Source organism: Bos javanicus, chromosome 1 (assembly GCF_032452875.1).
Source record: "Bos javanicus breed banteng chromosome 1, ARS-OSU_banteng_1.0, whole genome shotgun sequence".
NCBI classification, from domain to species: domain Eukaryota; kingdom Metazoa; phylum Chordata; class Mammalia; order Artiodactyla; family Bovidae; genus Bos; species Bos javanicus.
Genome location: NC_083868.1, coordinates 78,695,972 through 78,708,406, shown reverse-complemented (window position 1 = coordinate 78,708,406; position 12,435 = coordinate 78,695,972). Strand labels below are relative to the sequence as shown.

General features: G+C 41.6%; 1 protein-coding gene across 14 annotated transcripts in view; it reads left to right on the top strand.

Moving 5' to 3' along the window:
• Positions 1-12,435, top strand: part of LPP (LIM domain containing preferred translocation partner in lipoma) — a 759,650-nt gene that overhangs the window by 727,582 nt on the left and 19,633 nt on the right. For all 14 annotated transcript variants that reach the window (XM_061413171.1, XM_061413188.1, XM_061413215.1 and 11 more), the window contains one exon: positions 6,403-6,581. In XM_061413171.1, the coding sequence (XP_061269155.1) occupies positions 6,403-6,581 (179 nt within the window). The remainder of the gene's footprint in view (positions 1-6,402; positions 6,582-12,435) is intronic.

The window sequence follows — 12,435 nt, the reverse complement described above, 5'->3', positions numbered from 1 at the left end:
CTCCTGAATCTGGTAGTTGGGACCAGACGGATGGGTTTTAATCTGTACTGCATGCACCACCCCCCAACAGGCTTCATCCTCTCCTCTCTCCATCCAGAAGTGATTTTGGACTCCTTTGGATGTGCTTCCTTAATAAATTGCTTCCCTGAACAAAGGATTGGGGAAAAGAGGACAAGTGAGGGGAGTTGAAAACTCCAGGACCACAATAATCTCTAAAGACTTTTAAAAGTCTCATATTTTCTAGCTCTCCTCATTTCTTTCTTTTTATTCTTAGCTCAGCAAGACCAAAACTGTATCTAGAACATGAGATGTCACCCTTCTCTTTCCAAGAGTCTTTTCTGTTCCAGTATTGCTTTGGTACCTAAAAAAAAAAAACAATAAAGACTGAATATAAGATCACATTTTAATTTTATGAAATGAAAATTTTAACATTTCTAAATGGCAGTACTTTATAGTCTTCCAAATCTTCAAATACTTATGTCTCTTGATTTAATCTGCAACAGGGAACACACATACACCTAAGGAATATATAAATTTTAGAAATACTCTTTTCTTCATCATTTTAACTAATAGTCAGTGCTTGTGTTACCTGTATCCTTCATTTATATTCAGATGATTCTTCCAGCTCTTCTGCCCGTGAATTAGAGAATTTATTTATAATTATCCAAGGATAGAAAAGATACAACCAGATTGTCTCTCTCATTTAAAAACAGTTGCATTGGGGAGTTTTGTGTACAGTATTTGTTGACGATTTTATTTGTATTTTCACTTTTTGCTTTTAATCACAATTGTATTGCCATCACTTCAAAAAAGTTTATAAGCTGTGCCTTTTAGCAGTTAAATAATTTCTTATTTTTTTCTGCTACTCTAACATCTTCTCTCATTAATGATACTTTCATTTGAGTAACTGCTTAAAATATTTTCAAAAATTCCTTAAAAATCTTCAAACAAGCCTAGGATTATTTTTTTGGCTCTGCTGGTCTTCTTTGCTGTGCAGGCTTTTCTCTAGTTGGGGAGACCTGGAGCTACTCTCTAGCTGTCATGCTCGGGCTTCTCATTGTGGTGGCTTCTCTTGTTTCATAGCATGGGCTCCAGAGCACAGGCCTGTTAGTTGTGGCTCACGGGTTTGTTGCTCCAAGGCATGTGGGATCTTCTCAGGTCAGGGATCGGACCCATGTCTCCTGCATTGACAGGCAAATTCTTTCACTGAGCCACCTGGGAAGCCTCCTTTTACACCTGGTTCCCTCTTGCCTAATGTGTATTATGGACCATGCAGGCCCTGGGCAAAGATGTTTAATGTTATGGATACTATAGTGCACTGCCCAGATCCCCTGTTTAACCTGAAGTGAAGGGAACACCCTCATCCCAACATCATTCTTCCTCCTTGCAGGCAGCCTGTATCCATTGGATGGCAGATGTAAGGGTATAAACGTCCTATCCCCTAGCTTCAGGGAAAGACAATTTTGCACAGTTATCTTAACTCCAGAGTTCTCCATGAAACCATCAGAAACCTGTATTATAACTGCATCGTAGTTCAATTCCTCCCTCTCTCCAGAGGCTGCCTGTTCTTTCCCATAGGTATGAGCTCAAAGACACTCTTCAATAACTTCTTTTGTGTAAATCTCTGTTTCAGAAACTGTTTCCTAGGAAACTCAACCTATGACTATGGCTCCCTACCAGGAGAGCGGGGTGGCCACTGTTTGGTCATGGAGGTTGACATAAACCTTTAAATCAAGGACATTATTATATTCAGTGTCATAGAAGAAGCATAATACAATCCAATAGGAGTAAAAGTGACTTCTTTTTCTTGGAGTATAACAAAGGGAGAATTAGGAAAGATTTTGCAGAAGAGGTAACATTGGAGCTTAACTTTGGAGAATGAGTAAGTATTCTCTAGACAAGGAAGAATGTGAGTAGTCTGGGCTTGTAAAAAAACACAGCTATTAAAGATGTGGCAGGGAGCTCAGTGTGGCAGCTAGCAGGTGGGGCCCATGGGAAAGAGCAGTAGAGATAGGTCATGAGGCCCTCTACTCATTTTTAAGGGCCTTAGGCTGGAGTGTTCTCTTCCTTCCTAACTCCTATCTGTCAAACTCAGTGCCCCTGCTTCACAGACAAGATGCAATTTGAGTAGATACTGAGACACCCATCTTCTGCTTGTTTGCTTGAAGACTTGTTATTTCTTTTTATCTTTTATTAAATACAATTTAATTTATTAACCATTTCATTTTATGGGCTTCCCTAGTGGTTCAGATGATAATCAGCTGGCAATGCAAGAGACCCCAGGTTTGATCCCTGGGTTGGGACGATCCCCTGAAAAAGAGAATGACTACCCACTCCAGTATTCTTGCCTGGAAAATTCTATGGATTGAAGAGCCTGACGGGCTACAGTCTATGAGGTGACAAAGAGTCGGGCATGACTGACCAACAAACATTTCATTTTAACCTAATTTAGAAAAATTTCATATTTCTATAAAATGTGTATCTTTTAGTCTGACTTTAAAATAACCTTCTATAAGAAGACACAAAGATCTTCTTTTGTCATGCTTAAAATTCTACCTTTAGTAACTTCTGGAATTCCAAGTGGTAAGGTAAAGTAAAGGTTAGAGAGTCCAGGTTTCTGACACACGAACCCTTGTTTCAAGCCTCGGATGAAGGGTCATTCAGTTGTTGTTAGTATATCTCTAGTAATGGAAATATTGACCTATACCTGTATTTGTTAATACTGATATATCAGGGCTTCTCTGGTGGCCCAGATGGTAAAGAATCTGCCTGTAATGCGAGAGGGCTGGATTTGATTTCTGGGTTGGAAAGATCCCCTGGAGGAGGGCATGGCAACCCACTCCAGTATTCTTGCCTGGATAATCACCATGGACAGAGGAGCCTGGTGGGCTACAGTCCATGGAGTTGCCAAGAATCAGACATGACTGAGTGACTGTACTGATATATCACAGACTAATAAAACTGCAGAGCTGAAATTAGTCACTGTTTTGCAGATAAGAAAACCAAGGTCTAGGGAGGAAAAATCATTTATCTAAGGTCATACAGTAGATGTTGACAAATCCAGAGGGACAATTCATCTTCTTCATCCAGCAACTTTGTTTCTCTGTGACCACAGAATTAACTCATCAGATCCCTATCTGAATTATTGGGAGTCAGGAACCTGGGGTACCAGCCCATCCTCTACTCCTAATTGTTTCCATGACTCAGGTCCCAGCTGTGTCAGTCTTCCAGGTCTGTTTTCTCACCTGTGCAATCAGAGGCCTGGACCAGAGGAGCTCCCAGAGTCCTCCTCCCATTTATACAGTCTATCCTTTCTCTAAGAGAAGATATGTCTAAAGGTCCTAGTGGACCAGTTGGAGACTGAGAGACAAATACAGTAAAGGGAACTGGCTCAAGAAGGTTCGTATGTCCTCAACCATTTGCCAATCCAAGCTTCTAATCAGATACATTCTTGGAGCTTTTATTTTGTCATTTGGGGGCATTTTACTGCAGTCTCACTTGAGGAATATTTTACACTTTCTTTTGTAGCAGAAATGTTCCGATTACCTGCCCTTTAAACTTGGGCCATAAAGTCTTTCCTTAGAAACTGACTCAACTTTATATGTTGCTGCTGGTTTTGAATAAATGGGCCGAATCTTGCAGCCAAGCCTCAATGCAAACAAAAACATTTTCTGGTCAAGCATTTTCTGGTTTGTTCAACTCCATTACAGGGTTGGCTTTAAAAAAGAAAAAGTTAAAACCCACAGAAGAGCAAAACACAAACCCTGGGAAGACAGTTTCCAGCCACATTAACTCAGATCACCAGGGTAGAAAAGAACCAGGGCCTTCATTGTCCAGACCATCGTCATCTCCAGACTCTCATCTTATGTTCTTCTGCTATTTTAATTTCACCACTTCAAAATGGGGGGAAAATAGGTTAATAGTTTCCATGAGTTTAGACTGTGACCAGAGGCATACTAAGCAATTTCAGAATCTCCAGCAACCACAGCTTGGAGAAGAGAATGGTGGTGGATTTGCCGTCCTCTGGATTCCAGAGTTTAGGGGACTCGGGCCAGCACTGTGATGCCAGAGTGGGATGTAAACAATATTCCTTGCTTCATTCTTTTAGCATATGTTCATCCTAGGATTCTTTTTATTCCAGGTAGTATGCTGGGTGAAAAAGTGAAAGTGTTAGTTGCTCAGTCATGCCTGACTCTTTGCGATCCCATGAACTGTAGTCTGCCAGGCTTCTCTGTCCATGGAATTCTCCAGGCAAAAATACTGGAGTGGGTTGCCATTTCCTTCTCCAGGGGATCTTCCCAATTCAGGGATTGAACCTGGGTCTCCTGCATTGCAGGCAGATTTTTTGCCATCTGAGCCACCAGGGAAAAAGCATGGGACAAACATTCTTAAGACATAATCCCTGCCCTTAAAGAATCACAGTATAGTATAGGAAATACCCATATGTGCAAATAATTGTAATACAGTGAATACTGTAAGTGATATAAGCAACATGAATTACGTGCTTAGGAAAGGGAGAGAAAAAAACAGTTTATTCCAACTGAAGTTACTGAAGAAGGCTTGCCTGGGGAGATGCCTTCTGGTCCATACCTTGAGAGGTCAAAACAGCAAATTGTGATTCCTTCTAGGCATGACAATGCTCAGAAGTATGGAAGTTTCTCATTGGTTTGAGCAGGAGTAGCAGTCTGAAACATTAGGGAAATCTGAGCCTAAAACAGGAGATTGCCTGTCAGGTGAGGAACTAGTTCTTTTCACAGTGAGGAGCCATAGACGTTTTTCTGGCAGGAAAGCTACTTAATCACATCTGTATTTTAGAAAGGAAACTGAAAGTCAGTATGAGGACAGGCAAGTGTTACAGGAGGAGAGATGGAAACCAGAAGCCCGTCAGGCACTGTCCCTCTACTTGTCACCAGCACATGGTTATCTGCCAACAGACGTGCCTTGCCTCATGCCCGTTTAAAAGTTCCAGTGGTAAGAGGGAAATATTTCTTCTCCATTTCCACATCCCTTCCAGTTTTGCAGTTTTCTAATCAGATCCCTATCCCAGGTTTATTCTAGATTGTAAACTCATGGAGTCAGTCCAAACATCTCAGTTAGAATATGCATATTACATGTGAAACTCTGTTGTCTGGTAAGAAAGCATACAATTCTAGGCAAGGATGGAAAGTTAACAACTAATTTTATCAGTCTTTCTGAGTCCTGACTCAATAAATGATATCCATTTTAAAAGGGTAGGAGGATTTATTTTTAAAGTTGAATATATTTTTAAAGCCAAATAAATTTGACTTTCTTATTTCATTTCTCAAAAGAGAAACCCTCTAGGTTCAACAAACCCTCTAGACTCAAAACCTTCTAGGTTCAACATTTCTATCAAGAATTCACAACACTAAATATGGAGATGGTGTTTGAATCAAGGGTTTAAATGATCAAAACATCATTGATTTTACTGACCTCTCATTGGGTTCTATAACCAGCATGCTGTCTGCGAGTCTGGGTCATCAGAGAGACCACTCTAAAACGTTAAGGTTCTGAGTGGTCCTGGTAAGATTTTGATGATTAATCAAGTTTTAGAAGTAATAGAGAAGTATTCTTCCAGTGGAGAACCCAGATTGTGTAGTTCAGAGGTCAGCCAACTATATGCTAAGTCACTTCAGTCGTGTCTGACTGTTTGCAACCCTATGGACTGCAGCCTGCCAGGCTCCTCTGTCCATGGGATTCTCAGGTGAGAATACTGGAGTGGGTTGCCCTCCTCCAGGGGATCTTCCCAATCCAAGGATTGAACCTGCACCTCTTAGGTCTCCTTCATTGGCAGTCGGGTTCTTTACCAGTAGCGCCACTTGGGAAGCTCAACTATAGCCATGGCCAAATCCAGCTTGCTTTTGTAAGTAAAGTTTTATTAGAACACAGTCATGATCATTTACTTACACATTGTCTGTGGCTGCCTTCCTGCCACAACAGCAAAATTGAGTTGTTGTACAAAGCCAGAGGGCTTCCCTTGTGGCTCAGTGGTATAGAATCCTTCTGCCAGTGCAGGAGACACAGGTTCAATCCTCGAGCCAGGAAGATCCCGTGGAGGAGGGTGTGGCAACCCACACCAGTGTTCTTGCCTGGGAAATCCCATGGACAGAGGAACTTGGAGAGCTACAGTCCATAGGATCTTAATGAGTTGGACAGACTTTAGTGACTAATACACAAAACACATCTGCATGGCCTTAGAAGAGCTACTTGATCCATCTGTTTCATGCTCTCTCTGTAATAAACACTCTGCCTTTCTCCAAATACTATGTGAAAGCACATGAGCCCATATGTTCTGGAACACTGCTTGTCATGCTCTAAGTTACTATGTAAGTGGAGCTCCTTACATCCCAGCTTAACATTGGCATTTTTTCTTTTCCTCCCTAGAATACCCTGGAGCAATGCAGCGTTTGCTCCAAGCCCATCATGGAGCGGATTCTCCGAGCCACAGGGAAGGCTTATCATCCTCACTGCTTTACCTGTGTGATGTGCCACCGCAGCCTGGATGGGATCCCATTCACCGTGGACGCTGGTGGCCTCATCCACTGCATTGAGGACTTCCACAAGTAGGTGATCTACTCTCCCTTCTGCTGTCTGATGGTCCTCTTGGGGTCTGGTCTTACTGCCTGGCATATGGGCTACTCTTCTCTCTCCAAGCTATAGAATCTCCGGATTTGGTGGGACCTTAGAAAGAAGTTATTTATTCCCTCCTCCAATGCAGAAAGTGATATCAAGTAATCCGTGTGGTCCTCCAGTGTGGCCTCTGCTTCAAAGCTTCCCTTGGGCTTATCCATCACATGTTTGTGTCACCTTAATTGTAAGAAAGTTGAGTCAGCCACAGAACATATTACTGAAGAGCCAGGATCACAGAGTAGCTCTCCCTGGCCTAAACGTGAACAAGCTGTGAGCCAGTGGACAAATTGCCCAGTTTTATGTGAGCTCTTCAGTTTGTTCAGTTAGACCAGACCAGTTTCCCATCCAAGACAGCCTAGGGTTCTCTCTAGAGCCATGTCTTTTCCACTCTGCACATAGGAAGTTATAGGGGGAGAACATTTGAATTATTGAGAGAACAATTCAGCCCCTCTTGCTAAAGAAAGCCTCTTGCATATTTGGAAGTGGTTTTATGCCATTATCAACATATGCATACCCTCCCCTAAGCTCTTAGCCCAGGTCCTCTTCCTCAGGATATTTTCTAATCTTTTGAGAACAATTAGAAAGTAGAACCTCAAGATCAAGACTAGAAAAATATATCCCCACTTCCTCACTTCTCTCCTTTGTAGAGTCCTCTTTTATGATAGCCGTAGTGGTCATGAAAATTGTATAGCTTTGTATTTTGCTTATTCTTATTTGACCAATTTGTTGGTTGATCACATTTGTTGCATATTCCCAGGAACGGTATGACAGCTTTAGGTGTGGTTTATAAATGGCAGACACGGAAGTTTTGTCCAGCAAACACAAGAATCATCTGAGGCTTGCAAAGAGATGAATCTGTATGGCTTGCCAGTTTGGGTTCTGTTGCCCTCCAAATATACAGTCTTGTGGGTTAATTTTCATTGCTCTATTGTCAACAACCAGGAGGTACTTGCCGCAAGCAGCCTGGGGACCTGAGATTCATATTTTGAAAAAAGAATTTTCTGACCATTTTCCAAGTAGCAGAGAAAGTGAAAACCTCACCAAAAGATGTGAGGCTGAATGAATTTAAAAAAAAAAAATAATCCAGAGGCAGGAATTCTCAACCTGAATTAGACAAGGAAGGGCTGGCTCACTTTGAAAGGGCAGTCACAGCATAAATTGTACTTCATGTTATTGATATTTTTAGCTTCTAATTACACATAAAAAAAAAAAAAAAAAAACGCGTCTATTTAAGGGAAGTGAAAAGATACCAGTGGGAAGTGTATTTCTGTCACTGTTTCTCTCCTTTCTTAGATTTACTCTAATCCAAGAAAGACTGATAGATATAATCAGAGCACACATGTTTCTGTTGCTGGAAAAGACTGATATGTTACACCCCTCAATTAAAACAGGAAGTCAATTCTGACAAATGTAGGTTTATATCTATGCCATTTATCTTTCATTTCGAGGAGTGGGGAGCATAATTAGAGACTTGTGACTGGTGACGTGTGTGTGGGTCTGAACACTCCAGGAAGGCACACTTGAGCAATTAAAAGGGATAAAGAATCTACAACCCCCAATGGTCCCTACCATCACTAATTCAATGGGAAGTTAAAATGCAAACTATTCAAAATAATGTTGTCTCCATGATCGGCAGGTATGCAGGGGGAGAAGCTTTTTGCTCTTTTCCCCATTTCCAAAAAGAAAAATAAAAGATATATTTTAAAGGACTCTGTTTCTGGTTCTTGAAAGACTGGAACAGAAAGCAGCTATAAGTCCAACCCAGGGTAGACATTGCATGGCTAAGGCAAGTGGGTTACAGAGAGGAGATGCAGCTGCCTTCTGCAGATACTTGGTCATTCTGAACAGATCTCCCATTTGTGAGCTTCTAGGAAATGCCTCACTCCAGTACTCTTGCCTGGAAAATCCCATGGATGGAGGACCCTGGTGGGCTGCAGTCCATGGGGTCGCGAAGAGTCGGACACGACTGAGCGACTTCACTTTGATTTTCACTTTCACGCATTAGAGAAGGAAATGGCAACCCACTCCAGTGTTCTTGCCTGGAGAATCCCAGGGACGGGGGAGCCTCATGGGCTGCCGTCTATGGGGTCAAACAGAGTCGGACACGACTGAAGTGACTTAGCAGCAGCAGAAGCAGGAAATGCTTTTCCATTTCAATTCAACCACATCTATGAAGAGCCCTCTATGTGCCTATCACTGTGCTAAGTGCTAAAGGAAAGAAATTGCATAAGTAGAAATTCGTAGAGAGAAGCCCAGATCAGCAAGGAGTTTGACAGGAGGAAGGAAGAGAAGAAGTGCAGGTAATGTATGAGATCAGGCAAAAAAGACTTTGAAAGTGATGAGGTGAGGCACAGGCAAGGGTTTGAGCTGTCAAGGCCAGAAGAGATTACTGGGGCCTGAGTGGGCTTCTGGAAGCAGAGTGTTTTAAATGGGAAATGCAGCTTACTGAGCGAAGGAACAGCTCAGGCATTAAAGAAGGGCACAGAGTGAAGAATGGCTTCTCTGCACTCAAGGAAGCTCTGTTTGGCTGTAGCCAGAGCAGCCTGGGAGAAGAAGTTGAGATGCAGGAGGCCCAGGAGAAGGGGTTTATCTCCCCTGCCTAGAATCCTGTCCTTTACACTGTGCTTCCCAAACTTGAGCGTGCTTACAGTCACAGATCTCGTTAAACTGCAAAGTTTAGTTCCGGAGATCTGGAGTGGGGGCCTAAGATTCTGCATTTCTGACCAGCTCCCAGGTGGTCTTCGACTGCACTCTGAGTAACAAGCTTCTGAAATGCTATTTTTAAAGCCTTGCTAATGGGCCATCCCCTCCATAACCACCTTCAGTCGGCGTTGGCCCAAATCCCCCATCCTGTTAGGCAGAAACTCTTTCCCATGTGTCATTTCAGATGACTGCTCAAACTAGTTTCCTGGCAGACTGCCTGTATCCCACCCTCACCCCCAATACACACCCATACACAGCACACACACACAAACACACACAGACTTACTTTCCCATTTCACCTAAATGGCCATCTTTCAAGGCCCAACCCAATTATCATCTAGTGAAAATTCCATGGACAGAGAAGCCTAGCAGGCTACAGTCAATGGGGTTGCAAAGAGTCAGACATGGCTGAGCACAGCACACACAAAGAAGCTTCCTCTGATCTCAAACTCTCCCTAGCTCCATGTTTGAATTTAGATCTCTTTCTCTATGTTTTATAGTTTTGTAAATCCACTATAGATAGCACTTAACATAGCTGATTAGTGATTAAAAAAATGCACATGCACAATTTTACAGTAACCCCTTTAAATCATTTTTGCAGTATGATAGGATATGCATGGGATTCCCTGGTGGCTCAGATGGTAAAGTGTCTGCCCACAACGCAGGAGACCCAAGTTCGATCCCTAGGTTGGGAAGATCCCCTGGAGAAGGAAATGACAACCCACTCCAGTACACATATATGTTAACAGAACAAATACAGAAATATATAGAGGTCCCTCACCAGTCTGACTGCTGGAGTCTTAGTTTATTTCTGTATTCCCAGTTCCAAGACAGTGGGCTCAGAAAAGCAGATTTATTTAAATCACTCTTTCATTGTGTTGAGCTTTTATTCCACTGTCTGATCTTTCTGATCAGGGATGTTACATGCATCTATTTGTTTAATCAGCATCCATTTGTGGATTGCTAGAAATGTGCCAGGACCCAGTAAATAAGAGACCGTCCTTCTCTGAGCTTTGGCTCCCATGGCTGTATAGCAGAAATGATAAAAAAAAAAAAAAAGTATTTCTTCATGTTTTCTATCAGTAAAAAAATAAGATCAAGTATATAGAGTTCTTAACAAGACTTGGCATACAATAAGTACACAATAAATGGTAGCTATTTTAACCATCAGAAGTGTTTTTTATCAAATTAATTTTATTATTATTGTCTGCTTAGTGAGCCAAGTTTTTAAATAGACCACCTGGGAGTTTTCAGAGTCCTTAAAATGCTGTCCAGGGAACACCATGGGGACTGTGGAAGCCACTTCCAGTCTCTACCCTTTACCTTTTCCCATCTAATGAGGCTAGTTGGTAAGAAAGAATCATTACTCAGCAAGAATACTGTTCATACCTTTCCAAAGAGGAAAGACCTTGAGGTTGAACATAAAGGCCTAAGCAATATCTTTTTATGCAGAATATAGCAAATACTTCATTCCATTAAATACTGTCTGACTTTCTATCTTCAGCACCAGTCACAATAGTTATTTCTAGAAACTCAGAAATAAAGCAAATCTTGTTCTTTGGAAGCTCACAGTTTTGAGGTCTCCAAAGATATCCAAATAATTACTACTAAAATAGGCAAACTCAATGAAAGATATTTTATCCTCAAGGAGTAAGTAATCCTATTTGAGGACATTGGGGAAGGCTCACAGATAAAGTGATAGGCTCGACACACTTCTGACCAAAGTTTATGGTCCCAGTAGGTTTGGGGAAAGGAGATTTTGCAGCTGATTCCAGAAGCCTGCTTATTTCACTACTGATGACCCAGATTCAAAAATAATCAGGTAGTCCAAAGCAGTTTTGTTTTGCCACTGAGTATTAACTTCTTGCATAAAATGCCAATTATAACAACTCTGATTACTCCTGCAGTTGTACCATGATCCTTTTAATTTTTCTTTCATAGCAATCAATTGATCTGCTGTTTAATTCATATTTATTTAGATTGCAGCCATACAGATGCCTTTTGGGTGCTGCCAGGCAAATTAATATGTACATATAGAGTATAATGTATGTAAAAATGCTTTGACAACCATAAAGTGCTCTGCAAAGTGTTAGATTACTATCATTATTTCTTTTTAAGTCTCTCTACAAATAGATAAAATTTAACATCATTAATCTTAAAAGCGTTACCATGAAAAAACTGAGTTGCACGGTCTTTCTTTCTTTTTCAATCTTTTCAGTTATCTGTGTCCATTGCAAATCATGTCTCATTTCACACCTTCATAAATGGCACACCTAATTTCTAGAAGATACAAATGGATGCATGGCCTGTATTTGCAGCCTATTGATCTGTTATAAGAAAAAAAAAATGTTATGCCCATTAGCCATATAAGGAATATTAAGAGTTAGGGAATATTAAAAGTTACTGCTACTGCTAAGCCACTTCAGTCGTGTCCAACTCTGTGCGACCCCATAGACAGCAGCCCACCAGGCTCCGCCGTCCCTGGGATTCTCCAGGCAAGAATAGTGGAGTGGGTTGCCATTTCCTTCCCCAGTGCATGAAAGTGAGAAGTGAAAGTGAAGTCACTCAGTCGTGTCCGACTCTTCGCGACCCCATGGACTGCAGCCCACCAGGCTCCTCCATCCATGGGATTTTCCAGGCAAGAGTACTGGAGTGGGTGCCATTGCCTTCTCCTATTAAAAGTTAGGATATATTAAAATTTCTCACCAATAGTTGACCTCAAAATCATGTGTATGTATATCAATATATATACACATACATACATATATGGGGCTTCCCTCGTGGCTCAGCTTATAAAGAATCTGCCTGCAATGTGGGAGACCTGGGTTCGATCCCTGGGTTGTGAAGATCCCTGCAGAAGGGAAAGGCAGGCTACCCACTCCAGTATTCTGGCCTGAAGAATTCCATGGACTGTATAGTCCTCAGAGTCATAAAGAGTCGGACACAAGTGAATGACTTTCACTTTCACACACTTATGTATGTATATATATATATATATATACACACAATTCTAAGAAAAACGCTCTAATAATTTGGAGTGAGGCAAACTTACCACCCTCAGGAAATTTGGGTAGAGCCCAGTAA